At 39.1% G+C, this 13,954-nt stretch overlaps 1 protein-coding gene and 18 non-coding genes across 19 annotated transcripts; all 19 read left to right on the top strand.

Moving 5' to 3' along the window:
- Positions 1-260: 260 nt before the first annotated feature.
- On the top strand, positions 261-372 carry trnal-caa (transfer RNA leucine (anticodon CAA)). The gene is made up of 2 exons: positions 261-298; positions 327-372. It is a non-coding gene; the product is annotated as a tRNA-Leu (tRNA).
- Positions 373-918: 546 nt separating this feature from the next.
- Positions 919-1,030, top strand: trnal-caa (transfer RNA leucine (anticodon CAA)). Its single transcript has 2 exons — positions 919-956; positions 985-1,030. It is a non-coding gene; the product is annotated as a tRNA-Leu (tRNA).
- A 668-nt stretch (positions 1,031-1,698) lies between these two features.
- Positions 1,699-1,810, top strand: trnal-caa (transfer RNA leucine (anticodon CAA)). Its single transcript has 2 exons — positions 1,699-1,736; positions 1,765-1,810. It is a non-coding gene; the product is annotated as a tRNA-Leu (tRNA).
- Positions 1,811-2,356: 546 nt separating this feature from the next.
- On the top strand, positions 2,357-2,468 carry trnal-caa (transfer RNA leucine (anticodon CAA)). Its single transcript has 2 exons — positions 2,357-2,394; positions 2,423-2,468. It is a non-coding gene; the product is annotated as a tRNA-Leu (tRNA).
- A 546-nt stretch (positions 2,469-3,014) lies between these two features.
- On the top strand, positions 3,015-3,126 carry trnal-caa (transfer RNA leucine (anticodon CAA)). Its single transcript has 2 exons — positions 3,015-3,052; positions 3,081-3,126. It is a non-coding gene; the product is annotated as a tRNA-Leu (tRNA).
- Positions 3,127-3,672: 546 nt separating this feature from the next.
- Positions 3,673-3,784, top strand: trnal-caa (transfer RNA leucine (anticodon CAA)). The gene is made up of 2 exons: positions 3,673-3,710; positions 3,739-3,784. It is a non-coding gene; the product is annotated as a tRNA-Leu (tRNA).
- A 546-nt stretch (positions 3,785-4,330) lies between these two features.
- On the top strand, positions 4,331-4,442 carry trnal-caa (transfer RNA leucine (anticodon CAA)). Its single transcript has 2 exons — positions 4,331-4,368; positions 4,397-4,442. It is a non-coding gene; the product is annotated as a tRNA-Leu (tRNA).
- A 668-nt stretch (positions 4,443-5,110) lies between these two features.
- On the top strand, positions 5,111-5,222 carry trnal-caa (transfer RNA leucine (anticodon CAA)). The gene is made up of 2 exons: positions 5,111-5,148; positions 5,177-5,222. It is a non-coding gene; the product is annotated as a tRNA-Leu (tRNA).
- A 546-nt stretch (positions 5,223-5,768) lies between these two features.
- On the top strand, positions 5,769-5,880 carry trnal-caa (transfer RNA leucine (anticodon CAA)). The gene is made up of 2 exons: positions 5,769-5,806; positions 5,835-5,880. It is a non-coding gene; the product is annotated as a tRNA-Leu (tRNA).
- A 546-nt stretch (positions 5,881-6,426) lies between these two features.
- trnal-caa (transfer RNA leucine (anticodon CAA)) lies at positions 6,427-6,538 on the top strand. The gene is made up of 2 exons: positions 6,427-6,464; positions 6,493-6,538. It is a non-coding gene; the product is annotated as a tRNA-Leu (tRNA).
- A 546-nt stretch (positions 6,539-7,084) lies between these two features.
- trnal-caa (transfer RNA leucine (anticodon CAA)) lies at positions 7,085-7,196 on the top strand. The gene is made up of 2 exons: positions 7,085-7,122; positions 7,151-7,196. It is a non-coding gene; the product is annotated as a tRNA-Leu (tRNA).
- A 668-nt stretch (positions 7,197-7,864) lies between these two features.
- trnal-caa (transfer RNA leucine (anticodon CAA)) lies at positions 7,865-7,976 on the top strand. Its single transcript has 2 exons — positions 7,865-7,902; positions 7,931-7,976. It is a non-coding gene; the product is annotated as a tRNA-Leu (tRNA).
- A 546-nt stretch (positions 7,977-8,522) lies between these two features.
- Positions 8,523-8,634, top strand: trnal-caa (transfer RNA leucine (anticodon CAA)). The gene is made up of 2 exons: positions 8,523-8,560; positions 8,589-8,634. It is a non-coding gene; the product is annotated as a tRNA-Leu (tRNA).
- A 546-nt stretch (positions 8,635-9,180) lies between these two features.
- On the top strand, positions 9,181-9,292 carry trnal-caa (transfer RNA leucine (anticodon CAA)). Its single transcript has 2 exons — positions 9,181-9,218; positions 9,247-9,292. It is a non-coding gene; the product is annotated as a tRNA-Leu (tRNA).
- A 546-nt stretch (positions 9,293-9,838) lies between these two features.
- On the top strand, positions 9,839-9,950 carry trnal-caa (transfer RNA leucine (anticodon CAA)). Its single transcript has 2 exons — positions 9,839-9,876; positions 9,905-9,950. It is a non-coding gene; the product is annotated as a tRNA-Leu (tRNA).
- A 546-nt stretch (positions 9,951-10,496) lies between these two features.
- trnal-caa (transfer RNA leucine (anticodon CAA)) lies at positions 10,497-10,608 on the top strand. The gene is made up of 2 exons: positions 10,497-10,534; positions 10,563-10,608. It is a non-coding gene; the product is annotated as a tRNA-Leu (tRNA).
- Positions 10,609-11,276: 668 nt separating this feature from the next.
- Positions 11,277-11,388, top strand: trnal-caa (transfer RNA leucine (anticodon CAA)). The gene is made up of 2 exons: positions 11,277-11,314; positions 11,343-11,388. It is a non-coding gene; the product is annotated as a tRNA-Leu (tRNA).
- A 546-nt stretch (positions 11,389-11,934) lies between these two features.
- On the top strand, positions 11,935-12,046 carry trnal-caa (transfer RNA leucine (anticodon CAA)). The gene is made up of 2 exons: positions 11,935-11,972; positions 12,001-12,046. It is a non-coding gene; the product is annotated as a tRNA-Leu (tRNA).
- A 534-nt stretch (positions 12,047-12,580) lies between these two features.
- On the top strand, positions 12,581-13,917 carry LOC127938189 (putative nuclease HARBI1). Its single transcript, XM_052534627.1, has 5 exons — positions 12,581-12,669; positions 12,937-13,013; positions 13,099-13,214; positions 13,342-13,453; positions 13,544-13,917. The coding sequence occupies exons 1-5, from the start codon at positions 12,581-12,583 to the stop codon at positions 13,915-13,917; spliced, it is 768 nt and encodes a 255-aa protein (XP_052390587.1).
- The last annotated feature ends 37 nt before the right edge of the window (positions 13,918-13,954 follow it).

Genomic DNA, 13,954 nt, shown 5'->3' with positions numbered 1-13,954 from the left:
GGGTGAATATGTCAAAAAGGCGCAGTGCTCCAAGGCGCCAAACTCAAGAATTTTCACCCCTCTCAGTTGCTGAGTTTTCTGATACCCCAATGGAGGTGCGGGATCTACTCACACTTCTGACAAATGCTCTTTTGGAATGACTAGACTAGAAATAGAAATGGAATTAATTATGAGACAACAAATAATATATTTTACATCCTTTATTATGCCATCTGAACAACTTCACTGATAGAATTGCACCTCAACTACTTGCAGAATATGTCAGAATGGCCGAGTGGTCTAAGGCGCCAGACTCAAGACACATCCCCCTTCTCAGTTGCTGAGGTTTCTGGTCTCCAAATGGAGGCGTGGGTTCAAATCCCACTTCTGACAATGGATCTTTTGAAGTCAGCTGACTTGGAATCAACGTTTAGAGAGTAAATTCTACAGTTTGGACACTTTACTTAGCCTCTAACCAACTCTAGTGATGAAACTGTCCTTTCCAGCCTCCAAATGTAGCCTTGGGTTCAAATCTGACTTCTGACAAAGACTCTTTTTTAGTGAGCAGACTAGAAATACAATTGTAACTAATTATGAGACAATCAAAAATATATATATTTGGATCCTTTATTTTTTCCATCTGACCAACTTCACTGTGGGAATTGCACTTCAGTTATTTGGGTGAATATGTCAAAAAGGCACAGTGCTCCAAGGCGCCAAACTCAAGAATTTTCACCCCTCTCAGTTGCTGAGTTTTCTGATACCCCAATGGAGGTGCGGGATCTACTCACACTTCTGACAAATGCTCTTTTGGAATGACTAGACTAGAAATAGAAATGGAATTAATTATGAGACAACAAATAATATATTTTACATCCTTTATTATGCCATCTGAACAACTTCACTGATAGAATTGCACCTCAACTACTTGCAGAATATGTCAGAATGGCCGAGTGGTCTAAGGCGCCAGACTCAAGACACATCCCCCTTCTCAGTTGCTGAGGTTTCTGGTCTCCAAATGGAGGCGTGGGTTCAAATCCCACTTCTGACAATGGATCTTTTGAAGTCAACTGACTTGGAATCAACGTTTAGAGAGTAAATTCTACAGTTTGGACACTTTGCTTCGCTTCTAACCAGCTCTAGTGATAAAACTGTCCTTTCCAGCCTCCAAATGTAGCCTTGGGTTCAAATCGGACTTCTGACAAAGACTCTTTTGTAGTGAGCAGACTAGAAATATAATTGTAACTAATTATGAGACAATCAAAAATATATATATTTGGATCCTTTATTTTTTCCATCTGACCAACTTCACTGTGAGAATTGCACTTCAGTTATTTGGGTGAATATGTCAAAAAGGCACAGTGCTCCAAGGCGCCAAACTCAAGAATTTTCACCCTTCTCAGTTGCTGAGTTTTCTGATTCCCCAATGGAGGTGCGGGATCTACTCACACTTCTGACAAATGCTCTTTTGGAATGACTAGACTAGAAATAGAAATGGAATTAATTATGAGACAACAAATAATATATTTTACATCCTTTATTATGACATCTGAAGAACTTCACTGATAGAATTTCACCTCAACTATTTGCGGAATATGACTAGACTAGAAATAGAAATGGAATTAATTATGAGAAAACAAATAATATATTTTACATCCTTTATTATGACATCTGAAGAACTTCACTGATAGAATTTCACCTCAACTATTTGCGGAATATGTCAGAATGGCCGAGTGGTCTAAGGCGCCAGACTCAAGACACATCCCCCTTCTCAGTTGCTGAGGTTTCTGGTCTCCAAATGGAGGCGTGGGTTCAAATCCCACTTCTGACAATGGTTCTTTTGAAGTCAACTGACTTGCAATCAACGTTTAGAGATTTAATTCTACAGTTTGGACACTTTCCTTTGCTTCTAACCAGCTCTAGTGATAAAACTGTCCTTTCCAGCCTCCAAATGTAGCCTTGGATTCAAATCGGACTTCTGACAAAGACTCTTTTGTAGTGAGCAGACTAGAAATACAATTGTAACTAATTATGAGACAATCAAAAATATATATATTTGGATCCTTTATTTTTTCCATCTGACCAACTTCACTGTGAGAATTGCACTTCAGTTATTTGGGTGAATATGTCAAAAAGGCACAGTGCTCCAAGGCGCCAAACTCAAGAATTTTCACCCCTCTCACTTGCTGAGTTTTCTGATTCCCCAATGGAGGTGCGGGATCTACTCACACTTCTGACAAATGCTCTTTTGGAATGACTAGACTAGAAATAGAAATGGAATTAATTATGAGACAACAAATAATATATTTTACATCCTTTATTATGCCATCTGAACAACTTCACTGATAGAATTGCACCTCAACTACTTGCTGAATGTGTCAGAATCGCCGAGTGGTCTAAGGCGCCAGACTCAAGACACATCCCCCTTCTCAGTTGCTGAGGTTTCTGGTCTCCAAATGGAGGCGTGGGTTCAAATCCCACTTCTGACAGTGGTTCTTTTGAAGTCAACTGACTTGCAATCAATGTTTAGAGATTTAATTCTACAGTTTGGACACTTTGCTTCGCTTCTAACCAGCTCTAGTGATAAAACTGTCCTTTCCAGCCTCCAAATGTAGCCTTGGGTTCAAATCTGACTTCTGACAAAGACTCTTTTGTAGTGAGCAGACTAGAAATATAATTGTAACTAATTATGAGACAATCAAAAATATATATATTTGGATCCTTTATTTTTTCCATCTGACCAACTTCACTGTGGGAATTGCACTTCAGTTATTTGGGTGAATATGTCAAAAAGGCACAGTGCTCCAAGGCGCCAAACTCAAGAATTTTCACCCCTCTCAGTTGCTGAGTTTTCTGATTCCCCAATGGAGGTGCGGGATCTACTCACACTTCTGACAAATGCTCTTTTGGAATGACTAGACTAGAAATAGAAATGGAATTAATTATGAGACAACAAATAATATATTTTACATCCTTTATTATGCCATCTGAACAACTTCACTGATAGAATTGCATCTCAATTACTTGTAGAATATGTCAGAATGGCCGAGTGGTCTAAGGCGCCAGACTCAAGACACATCCCCCTTCTCAGTTGCTGAGGTTTCTGGTCTCCAAATGGAGGCGTGGGTTCAAATCCCACTTCTGACAATGGATCTTTTGAAGTCAGCTGACTTGGAATCAACGTTTAGAGAGTAAATTCTACAGTTTGGACACTTTACTTAGCCTCTAACCAACTCTAGTGATGAAACTGTCCTTTCCAGCCTCCAAATGTAGCCTTGGGTTCAAATCTGACTTCTGACAAAGACTCTTTTTTAGTGAGCAGACTAGAAATACAATTGTAACTAATTATGAGACAATCAAAAATATATATATTTGGATCCTTTATTTTTTCCATCTGACCAACTTCACTGTGGGAATTGCACTTCAGTTATTTGGGTGAATATGTCAAAAAGGCGCAGTGCTCCAAGGCGCCAAACTCAAGAATTTTCACCCCTCTCAGTTGCTGAGTTTTCTGATACCCCAATGGAGGTGCGGGATCTACTCACACTTCTGACAAATGCTCTTTTGGAATGACTAGACTAGAAATAGAAATGGAATTAATTATGAGACAACAAATAATATATTTTACATCCTTTATTATGCCATCTGAACAACTTCACTGATAGAATTGCACCTCAACTACTTGCAGAATATGTCAGAATGGCCGAGTGGTCTAAGGCGCCAGACTCAAGACACATCCCCCTTCTCAGTTGCTGAGGTTTCTGGTCTCCAAATGGAGGCGTGGGTTCAAATCCCACTTCTGACAATGGATCTTTTGAAGTCAGCTGACTTGGAATCAACGTTTAGAGAGTAAATTCTACAGTTTGGACACTTTACTTAGCCTCTAACCAACTCTAGTGATGAAACTGTCCTTTCCAGCCTCCAAATGTAGCCTTGGGTTCAAATCTGACTTCTGACAAAGACTCTTTTTTAGTGAGCAGACTAGAAATACAATTGTAACTAATTATGAGACAATCAAAAATATATATATTTGGATCCTTTATTTTTTCCATCTGACCAACTTCACTGTGGGAATTGCACTTCAGTTATTTGGGTGAATATGTCAAAAAGGCACAGTGCTCCAAGGCGCCAAACTCAAGAATTTTCACCCCTCTCAGTTGCTGAGTTTTCTGATACCCCAATGGAGGTGCGGGATCTACTCACACTTCTGACAAATGCTCTTTTGGAATGACTAGACTAGAAATAGAAATGGAATTAATTATGAGACAACAAATAATATATTTTACATCCTTTATTATGCCATCTGAACAACTTCACTGATAGAATTGCACCTCAACTACTTGCAGAATATGTCAGAATGGCCGAGTGGTCTAAGGCGCCAGACTCAAGACACATCCCCCTTCTCAGTTGCTGAGGTTTCTGGTCTCCAAATGGAGGCGTGGGTTCAAATCCCACTTCTGACAATGGATCTTTTGAAGTCAACTGACTTGGAATCAACGTTTAGAGAGTAAATTCTACAGTTTGGACACTTTGCTTCGCTTCTAACCAGCTCTAGTGATAAAACTGTCCTTTCCAGCCTCCAAATGTAGCCTTGGGTTCAAATCGGACTTCTGACAAAGACTCTTTTGTAGTGAGCAGACTAGAAATATAATTGTAACTAATTATGAGACAATCAAAAATATATATATTTGGATCCTTTATTTTTTCCATCTGACCAACTTCACTGTGAGAATTGCACTTCAGTTATTTGGGTGAATATGTCAAAAAGGCACAGTGCTCCAAGGCGCCAAACTCAAGAATTTTCACCCTTCTCAGTTGCTGAGTTTTCTGATTCCCCAATGGAGGTGCGGGATCTACTCACACTTCTGACAAATGCTCTTTTGGAATGACTAGACTAGAAATAGAAATGGAATTAATTATGAGACAACAAATAATATATTTTACATCCTTTATTATGACATCTGAAGAACTTCACTGATAGAATTTCACCTCAACTATTTGCGGAATATGACTAGACTAGAAATAGAAATGGAATTAATTATGAGAAAACAAATAATATATTTTACATCCTTTATTATGACATCTGAAGAACTTCACTGATAGAATTTCACCTCAACTATTTGCGGAATATGTCAGAATGGCCGAGTGGTCTAAGGCGCCAGACTCAAGACACATCCCCCTTCTCAGTTGCTGAGGTTTCTGGTCTCCAAATGGAGGCGTGGGTTCAAATCCCACTTCTGACAATGGTTCTTTTGAAGTCAACTGACTTGCAATCAACGTTTAGAGATTTAATTCTACAGTTTGGACACTTTCCTTTGCTTCTAACCAGCTCTAGTGATAAAACTGTCCTTTCCAGCCTCCAAATGGAGCCTTGGATTCAAATCGGACTTCTGACAAAGACTCTTTTGTAGTGAGCAGACTAGAAATACAATTGTAACTAATTATGAGACAATCAAAAATATATATATTTGGATCCTTTATTTTTTCCATCTGACCAACTTCACTGTGAGAATTGCACTTCAGTTATTTGGGTGAATATGTCAAAAAGGCACAGTGCTCCAAGGCGCCAAACTCAAGAATTTTCACCCCTCTCACTTGCTGAGTTTTCTGATTCCCCAATGGAGGTGCGGGATCTACTCACACTTCTGACAAATGCTCTTTTGGAATGACTAGACTAGAAATAGAAATGGAATTAATTATGAGACAACAAATAATATATTTTACATCCTTTATTATGCCATCTGAACAACTTCACTGATAGAATTGCACCTCAACTACTTGCTGAATGTGTCAGAATCGCCGAGTGGTCTAAGGCGCCAGACTCAAGACACATCCCCCTTCTCAGTTGCTGAGGTTTCTGGTCTCCAAATGGAGGCGTGGGTTCAAATCCCACTTCTGACAGTGGTTCTTTTGAAGTCAACTGACTTGCAATCAATGTTTAGAGATTTAATTCTACAGTTTGGACACTTTGCTTCGCTTCTAACCAGCTCTAGTGATAAAACTGTCCTTTCCAGCCTCCAAATGTAGCCTTGGGTTCAAATCTGACTTCTGACAAAGACTCTTTTGTAGTGAGCAGACTAGAAATATAATTGTAACTAATTATGAGACAATCAAAAATATATATATTTGGATCCTTTATTTTTTCCATCTGACCAACTTCACTGTGGGAATTGCACTTCAGTTATTTGGGTGAATATGTCAAAAAGGCACAGTGCTCCAAGGCGCCAAACTCAAGAATTTTCACCCCTCTCAGTTGCTGAGTTTTCTGATTCCCCAATGGAGGTGCGGGATCTACTCACACTTCTGACAAATGCTCTTTTGGAATGACTAGACTAGAAATAGAAATGGAATTAATTATGAGACAACAAATAATATATTTTACATCCTTTATTATGCCATCTGAACAACTTCACTGATAGAATTGCATCTCAATTACTTGTAGAATATGTCAGAATGGCCGAGTGGTCTAAGGCGCCAGACTCAAGACACATCCCCCTTCTCAGTTGCTGAGGTTTCTGGTCTCCAAATGGAGGCGAAGGTTCAAATCCCACTTCTGACAATGGATCTTTTGAAGTCAGCTGACTTGGAATCAACGTTTAGAGAGTAAATTCTACAGTTTGGACACTTTACTTAGCCTCTAACCAACTCTAGTGATGAAACTGTCCTTTCCAGCCTCCAAATGTAGCCTTGGGTTCAAATCTGACTTCTGACAAAGACTCTTTTTTAGTGAGCAGACTAGAAATACAATTGTAACTAATTATGAGACAATCAAAAATATATATATTTGGATCCTTTATTTTTTCCATCTGACCAACTTCACTGTGGGAATTGCACTTCAGTTATTTGGGTGAATATGTCAAAAAGGCACAGTGCTCCAAGGCGCCAAACTCAAGAATTTTCACCCCTCTCAGTTGCTGAGTTTTCTGATACCCCAATGGAGGTGCGGGATCTACTCACACTTCTGACAAATGCTCTTTTGGAATGACTAGACTAGAAATAGAAATGGAATTAATTATGAGACAACAAATAATATATTTTACATCCTTTATTATGCCATCTGAACAACTTCACTGATAGAATTGCACCTCAACTACTTGCAGAATATGTCAGAATGGCCGAGTGGTCTAAGGCGCCAGACTCAAGACACATCCCCCTTCTCAGTTGCTGAGGTTTCTGGTCTCCAAATGGAGGCGTGGGTTCAAATCCCACTTCTGACAATGGATCTTTTGAAGTCAACTGACTTGGAATCAACGTTTAGAGAGTAAATTCTACAGTTTGGACACTTTGCTTCGCTTCTAACCAGCTCTAGTGATAAAACTGTCCTTTCCAGCCTCCAAATGTAGCCTTGGGTTCAAATCGGACTTCTGACAAAGACTCTTTTGTAGTGAGCAGACTAGAAATATAATTGTAACTAATTATGAGACAATCAAAAATATATATATTTGGATCCTTTATTTTTTCCATCTGACCAACTTCACTGTGAGAATTGCACTTCAGTTATTTGGGTGAATATGTCAAAAAGGCACAGTGCTCCAAGGCGCCAAACTCAAGAATTTTCACCCTTCTCAGTTGCTGAGTTTTCTGATTCCCCAATGGAGGTGCGGGATCTACTCACACTTCTGACAAATGCTCTTTTGGAATGACTAGACTAGAAATAGAAATGGAATTAATTATGAGACAACAAATAATATATTTTACATCCTTTATTATGACATCTGAAGAACTTCACTGATAGAATTTCACCTCAACTATTTGCGGAATATGACTAGACTAGAAATAGAAATGGAATTAATTATGAGAAAACAAATAATATATTTTACATCCTTTATTATGACATCTGAAGAACTTCACTGATAGAATTTCACCTCAACTATTTGCGGAATATGTCAGAATGGCCGAGTGGTCTAAGGCGCCAGACTCAAGACACATCCCCCTTCTCAGTTGCTGAGGTTTCTGGTCTCCAAATGGAGGCGTGGGTTCAAATCCCACTTCTGACAATGGTTCTTTTGAAGTCAACTGACTTGCAATCAACGTTTAGAGATTTAATTCTACAGTTTGGACACTTTCCTTTGCTTCTAACCAGCTCTAGTGATAAAACTGTCCTTTCCAGCCTCCAAATGTAGCCTTGGATTCAAATCGGACTTCTGACAAAGACTCTTTTGTAGTGAGCAGACTAGAAATACAATTGTAACTAATTATGAGACAATCAAAAATATATATATTTGGATCCTTTATTTTTTCCATCTGACCAACTTCACTGTGAGAATTGCACTTCAGTTATTTGGGTGAATATGTCAAAAAGGCACAGTGCTCCAAGGCGCCAAACTCAAGAATTTTCACCCCTCTCACTTGCTGAGTTTTCTGATTCCCCAATGGAGGTGCGGGATCTACTCACACTTCTGACAAATGCTCTTTTGGAATGACTAGACTAGAAATAGAAATGGAATTAATTATGAGACAACAAATAATATATTTTACATCCTTTATTATGCCATCTGAACAACTTCACTGATAGAATTGCACCTCAACTACTTGCTGAATGTGTCAGAATCGCCGAGTGGTCTAAGGCGCCAGACTCAAGACACATCCCCCTTCTCAGTTGCTGAGGTTTCTGGTCTCCAAATGGAGGCGTGGGTTCAAATCCCACTTCTGACAGTGGTTCTTTTGAAGTCAACTGACTTGCAATCAATGTTTAGAGATTTAATTCTACAGTTTGGACACTTTGCTTCGCTTCTAACCAGCTCTAGTGATAAAACTGTCCTTTCCAGCCTCCAAATGTAGCCTTGGGTTCAAATCTGACTTCTGACAAAGACTCTTTTGTAGTGAGCAGACTAGAAATATAATTGTAACTAATTATGAGACAATCAAAAATATATATATTTGGATCCTTTATTTTTTCCATCTGACCAACTTCACTGTGGGAATTGCACTTCAGTTATTTGGGTGAATATGTCAAAAAGGCACAGTGCTCCAAGGCGCCAAACTCAAGAATTTTCACCCCTCTCAGTTGCTGAGTTTTCTGATTCCCCAATGGAGGTGCGGGATCTACTCACACTTCTGACAAATGCTCTTTTGGAATGACTAGACTAGAAATAGAAATGGAATTAATTATGAGACAACAAATAATATATTTTACATCCTTTATTATGCCATCTGAACAACTTCACTGATAGAATTGCATCTCAATTACTTGTAGAATATGTCAGAATGGCCGAGTGGTCTAAGGCGCCAGACTCAAGACACATTCCCCTTCTCAGTTGCTGAGGTTTCTGGTCTCCAAATGGAGGCGTGGGTTCAAATCCCACTTCTGACAATGGATCTTTTGAAGTCAGCTGACTTGGAATCAACGTTTAGAGAGTAAATTCTACAGTTTGGACACTTTACTTAGCCTCTAACCAACTCTAGTGATGAAACTGTCCTTTCCAGCCTCCAAATGTAGCCTTGGGTTCAAATCTGACTTCTGACAAAGACTCTTTTTTAGTGAGCAGACTAGAAATACAATTGTAACTAATTATGAGACAATCAAAAATATATATATTTGGATCCTTTATTTTTTCCATCTGACCAACTTCACTGTGGGAATTGCACTTCAGTTATTTGGGTGAATATGTCAAAAAGGCGCAGTGCTCCAAGGCGCCAAACTCAAGAATTTTCACCCCTCTCAGTTGCTGAGTTTTCTGATACCCCAATGGAGGTGCGGGATCTACTCACACTTCTGACAAATGCTCTTTTGGAATGACTAGACTAGAAATAGAAATGGAATTAATTATGAGACAACAAATAATATATTTTACATCCTTTATTATGCCATCTGAACAACTTCACTGATAGAATTGCACCTCAACTACTTGCAGAATATGTCAGAATGGCCGAGTGGTCTAAGGCGCCAGACTCAAGACACATCCCCCTTCTCAGTTGCTGAGGTTTCTGGTCTCCAAATGGAGGCGTGGGTTCAAATCCCACTTCTGACAATGGATCTTTTGAAGTCAGCTGACTTGGAATCAACGTTTAGAGAGTAAATTCTACAGTTTGGACACTTTACTTAGCCTCTAACCAACTCTAGTGATGAAACTGTCCTTTCCAGCCTCCAAATGTAGCCTTGGGTTCAAATCTGACTTCTGACAAAGACTCTTTTTTAGTGAGCAGACTAGAAATACAATTGTAACTAATTATGAGACAATCAAAAATATATATATTTGGATCCTTTATTTTTTCCATCTGACCAACTTCACTGTGGGAATTGCACTTCAGTTATTTGGGTGAATATGTCAAAAAGGCACAGTGCTCCAAGGCGCCAAACTCAAGAATTTTCACCCCTCTCAGTTGCTGAGTTTTCTGATACCCCAATGGAGGTGCGGGATCTACTCACACTTCTGACAAATGCTCTTTTGGAATGACTAGACTAGAAATAGAAATGGAATTAATTATGAGACAACAAATAATATATTTTACATCCTTTATTATGCCATCTGAACAACTTCACTGATAGAATTGCACCTCAACTACTTGCAGAATATGTCAGAATGGCCGAGTGGTCTAAGGCGCCAGACTCAAGACACATCCCCCTTCTCAGTTGCTGAGGTTTCTGGTCTCCAAATGGAGGCGTGGGTTCAAATCCCACTTCTGACAATGGATCTTTTGAAGTCAACTGACTTGGAATCAACGTTTAGAGAGTAAATTCTACAGTTTGGACACTTTGCTTCGCTTCTAACCAGCTCTAGTGATAAAACTGTCCTTTCCAGCCTCCAAATGTAGCCTTGGGTTCAAATCGGACTTCTGACAAAGACTCTTTTGTAGTGAGCAGACTAGAAATATAATTGTAACTAATTATGAGACAATCAAAAATATATATATTTGGATCCTTTATTTTTTCCATCTGACCAACTTCACTGTGAGAATTGCACTTCAGTTATTTGGGTGAATATGTCAAAAAGGCACAGTGCTCCAAGGCGCCAAACTCAAGAATTTTCACCCTTCTCAGTTGCTGAGTTTTCTGATTCCCCAATGGAGGTGCGGGATCTACTCACACTTCTGACAAATGCTCTTTTGGAATGACTAGACTAGAAATAGAAATGGAATTAATTATGAGACAACAAATAATATATTTTACATCCTTTATTATGACATCTGAAGAACTTCACTGATAGAATTTCACCTCAACTATTTGCGGAATATGACTAGACTAGAAATAGAAATGGAATTAATTATGAGAAAACAAATAATATATTTTACATCCTTTATTATGACATCTGAAGAACTTCACTGATAGAATTTCACCTCAACTATTTGCGGAATATGTCAGAATGGCCGAGTGGTCTAAGGCGCCAGACTCAAGACACATCCCCCTTCTCAGTTGCTGAGGTTTCTGGTCTCCAAATGGAGGCGTGGGTTCAAATCCCACTTCTGACAATGGTTCTTTTGAAGTCAACTGACTTGCAATCAACGTTTAGAGATTTAATTCTACAGTTTGGACACTTTCCTTTGCTTCTAACCAGCTCTAGTGATAAAACTGTCCTTTCCAGCCTCCAAATGTAGCCTTGGATTCAAATCGGACTTCTGACAAAGACTCTTTTGTAGTGAGCAGACTAGAAATACAATTGTAACTAATTATGAGACAATCAAAAATATATATATTTGGATCCTTTATTTTTTCCATCTGACCAACTTCACTGTGAGAATTGCACTTCAGTTATTTGGGTGAATATGTCAAAAAGGCACAGTGCTCCAAGGCGCCAAACTCAAGAATTTTCACCCCTCTCACTTGCTGAGTTTTCTGATTCCCCAATGGAGGTGCGGGATCTACTCACACTTCTGACAAATGCTCTTTTGGAATGACTAGACTAGAAATAGAAATGGAATTAATTATGAGACAACAAATAATATATTTTACATCCTTTATTATGCCATCTGAACAACTTCACTGATAGAATTGCACCTCAACTACTTGCTGAATGTGTCAGAATCGCCGAGTGGTCTAAGGCGCCAGACTCAAGACACATCCCCCTTCTCAGTTGCTGAGGTTTCTGGTCTCCAAATGGAGGCGTGGGTTCAAATCCCACTTCTGACAGTGGTTCTTTTGAAGTCAACTGACTTGCAATCAATGTTTAGAGATTTAATTCTACAGTTTGGACACTTTGCTTCGCTTCTAACCAGGGGGCTGTTCCATAAACCAAGATTAGAGTATAAGCCAGGCTTATTTCGGTTAGTCAGGCTTATTTTTGGTAGATTCGGTTTCATAAATCAAACTTAAAAAAGTTCAAACTCAGTTCCCCCGGCAACTTATGCTGGCAAATTAACCTGGTCCGGGCAGGCTAACTGTCAGGCTAAGTCTGAGTTCAGACTTAACGAGCATACTATTTATACTCACCTGCTGGTATTTCGATGTCATTTTATTTTACTTAACCACTATTAATATATTTTTTTTTAAATATAAATAAATAAATAAGGAAATGTACTTTACTAATAAATGTAAGAAATTATAAGGTATAAATACACTAAGAAATGTTCAAAACTTGTGTTTAATTGGTGAGTTTGGTTAATGAGTTTGGTAATTAATTAAAAGTATATAAATAGGGAGCTGAACTCGTCTCCAAACTTAATCATGGCATGTCCTTTCATAGAAGAGGTGGTGGATGAGGGAGCTATAGTCTTGCGGAGGGCATTTCAAAGAGAGAGAACTTTCAGAGACAGGTCAGACCCATTGGCTTTTAATGACAGCTACCTGTATGAGCGATATAGGTTCTCAAGAGATGGGATTGCATATATTTGTAGATTACTAAGCCCATACATTGCAAATAATACACGCCGCAACAGAGCGCTCACAGTCCCACAGATGGTGTGCATTGCACTTCGCTTTTTTGCCAGTGGAACATTTTTGTACACAGTTGGAGATGCAGAGAATATCAGCAAAGCATCAGTTTGCCGCTCTGTACGAACTGTGTACCTTTCTTTAAAAAGACTACTCAATGTGTTCATCACATTCCCTGGCCACAAAGCTATTCGTACCATTAAACATGCCTTTTATGGAATAGCTGGTAAGTTCAAATAACTATAAAACATGGAAATATTTCTTGACTGTTGATTTTACATGGGAAAATTAAAAAAAAAAAATTTTCCTAGGTTTCCCAAATGTTATCGGTGCATTGGACTGCACCCATGTGCGTATTAAGTGTCCGTCTGGTCCACATGAAGCGGACTTTGTGAATAGGAAATCAGTACACAGCATCAATGTACAGGTACGGTCCCACTGAGATGATATTGAAGGTTATGCTCTAGCACTGAGTGTTCTGTACTAAGCTGGGCACCAGTGTTTAGTTCATTGCAATTCAAATGTAGTGACCTACAGGTTTAAATTTATTTTAGATGATTAGTGATGCAGATTGCATCATCACAAATGTAGAGGCCAAATGGCCAGGCTCTGTGCATGACTCCAGAATCTTTAGAGCCTCATCTCTCTACCAGCAACTAGCAAGAGGTATGCTAGTAATCACTTAAATCGCAAAAAGTCTTATAAAAAGAAAAAAAAAAAACATTATATATCTATATATTCATTCTGTCTATGCAGGAGAATTCTCAGGAGTTTTGCTGGGAGACAAGGGATACCCATGCCTGCCTTACCTCTTGACTCCCTATCAGGAGCCCCAGACAGAGGCACAGCACCGCTACAACATTGCCCATGCACGCACAAGAGGTCGTATAGAGATGGCATTTGGGCTGATAAAGTCAAGGTTTCAGTGCCTGAAGCACCTCAGAGTGACTCCACCTAGGGCATGTGACATTGTAGTTGCTTGTGTAGTGCTCCATGACATTGCTTGTCTGAGGAGAGAGAGGCAACCAAGGATTGCTGAAGAGGAAGACTGGGGCAATGAGGCAGTATTGGAAGAAAATGAAACCGGCAGACTTATACGAGACACATATGCAAATAATTATTTTGCTTAATATGATCTAAACCATGTGTAGCCTTTAAAATGTTCCA

This window comes from Carassius gibelio, chromosome A20, assembly GCF_023724105.1.
Source record: "Carassius gibelio isolate Cgi1373 ecotype wild population from Czech Republic chromosome A20, carGib1.2-hapl.c, whole genome shotgun sequence".
NCBI classification, from domain to species: Eukaryota; Metazoa; Chordata; class Actinopteri; order Cypriniformes; family Cyprinidae; genus Carassius; species Carassius gibelio.
Note: the sequence above shows the minus strand (reverse complement) of the source record. Positions and strands in the feature narration are given on the sequence as shown.

Coding starts and splice junctions, on each gene's coding strand:
- LOC127938189 (XM_052534627.1), top strand. CDS start 12,581: ATGGCATGTCCTTTCATAGAAGAGGTGGTGGATGAGGGAGCTATAGTC. Junction 12,670..12,936: donor GAGAGAACTTTCAGAGACAG/GTCAGACCCATT, acceptor TTCTTTAAAAAG/ACTACTCAATGTGTTCATCA. Junction 13,215..13,341: donor TACACAGCATCAATGTACAG/GTACGGTCCCAC, acceptor AATTTATTTTAG/ATGATTAGTGATGCAGATTG.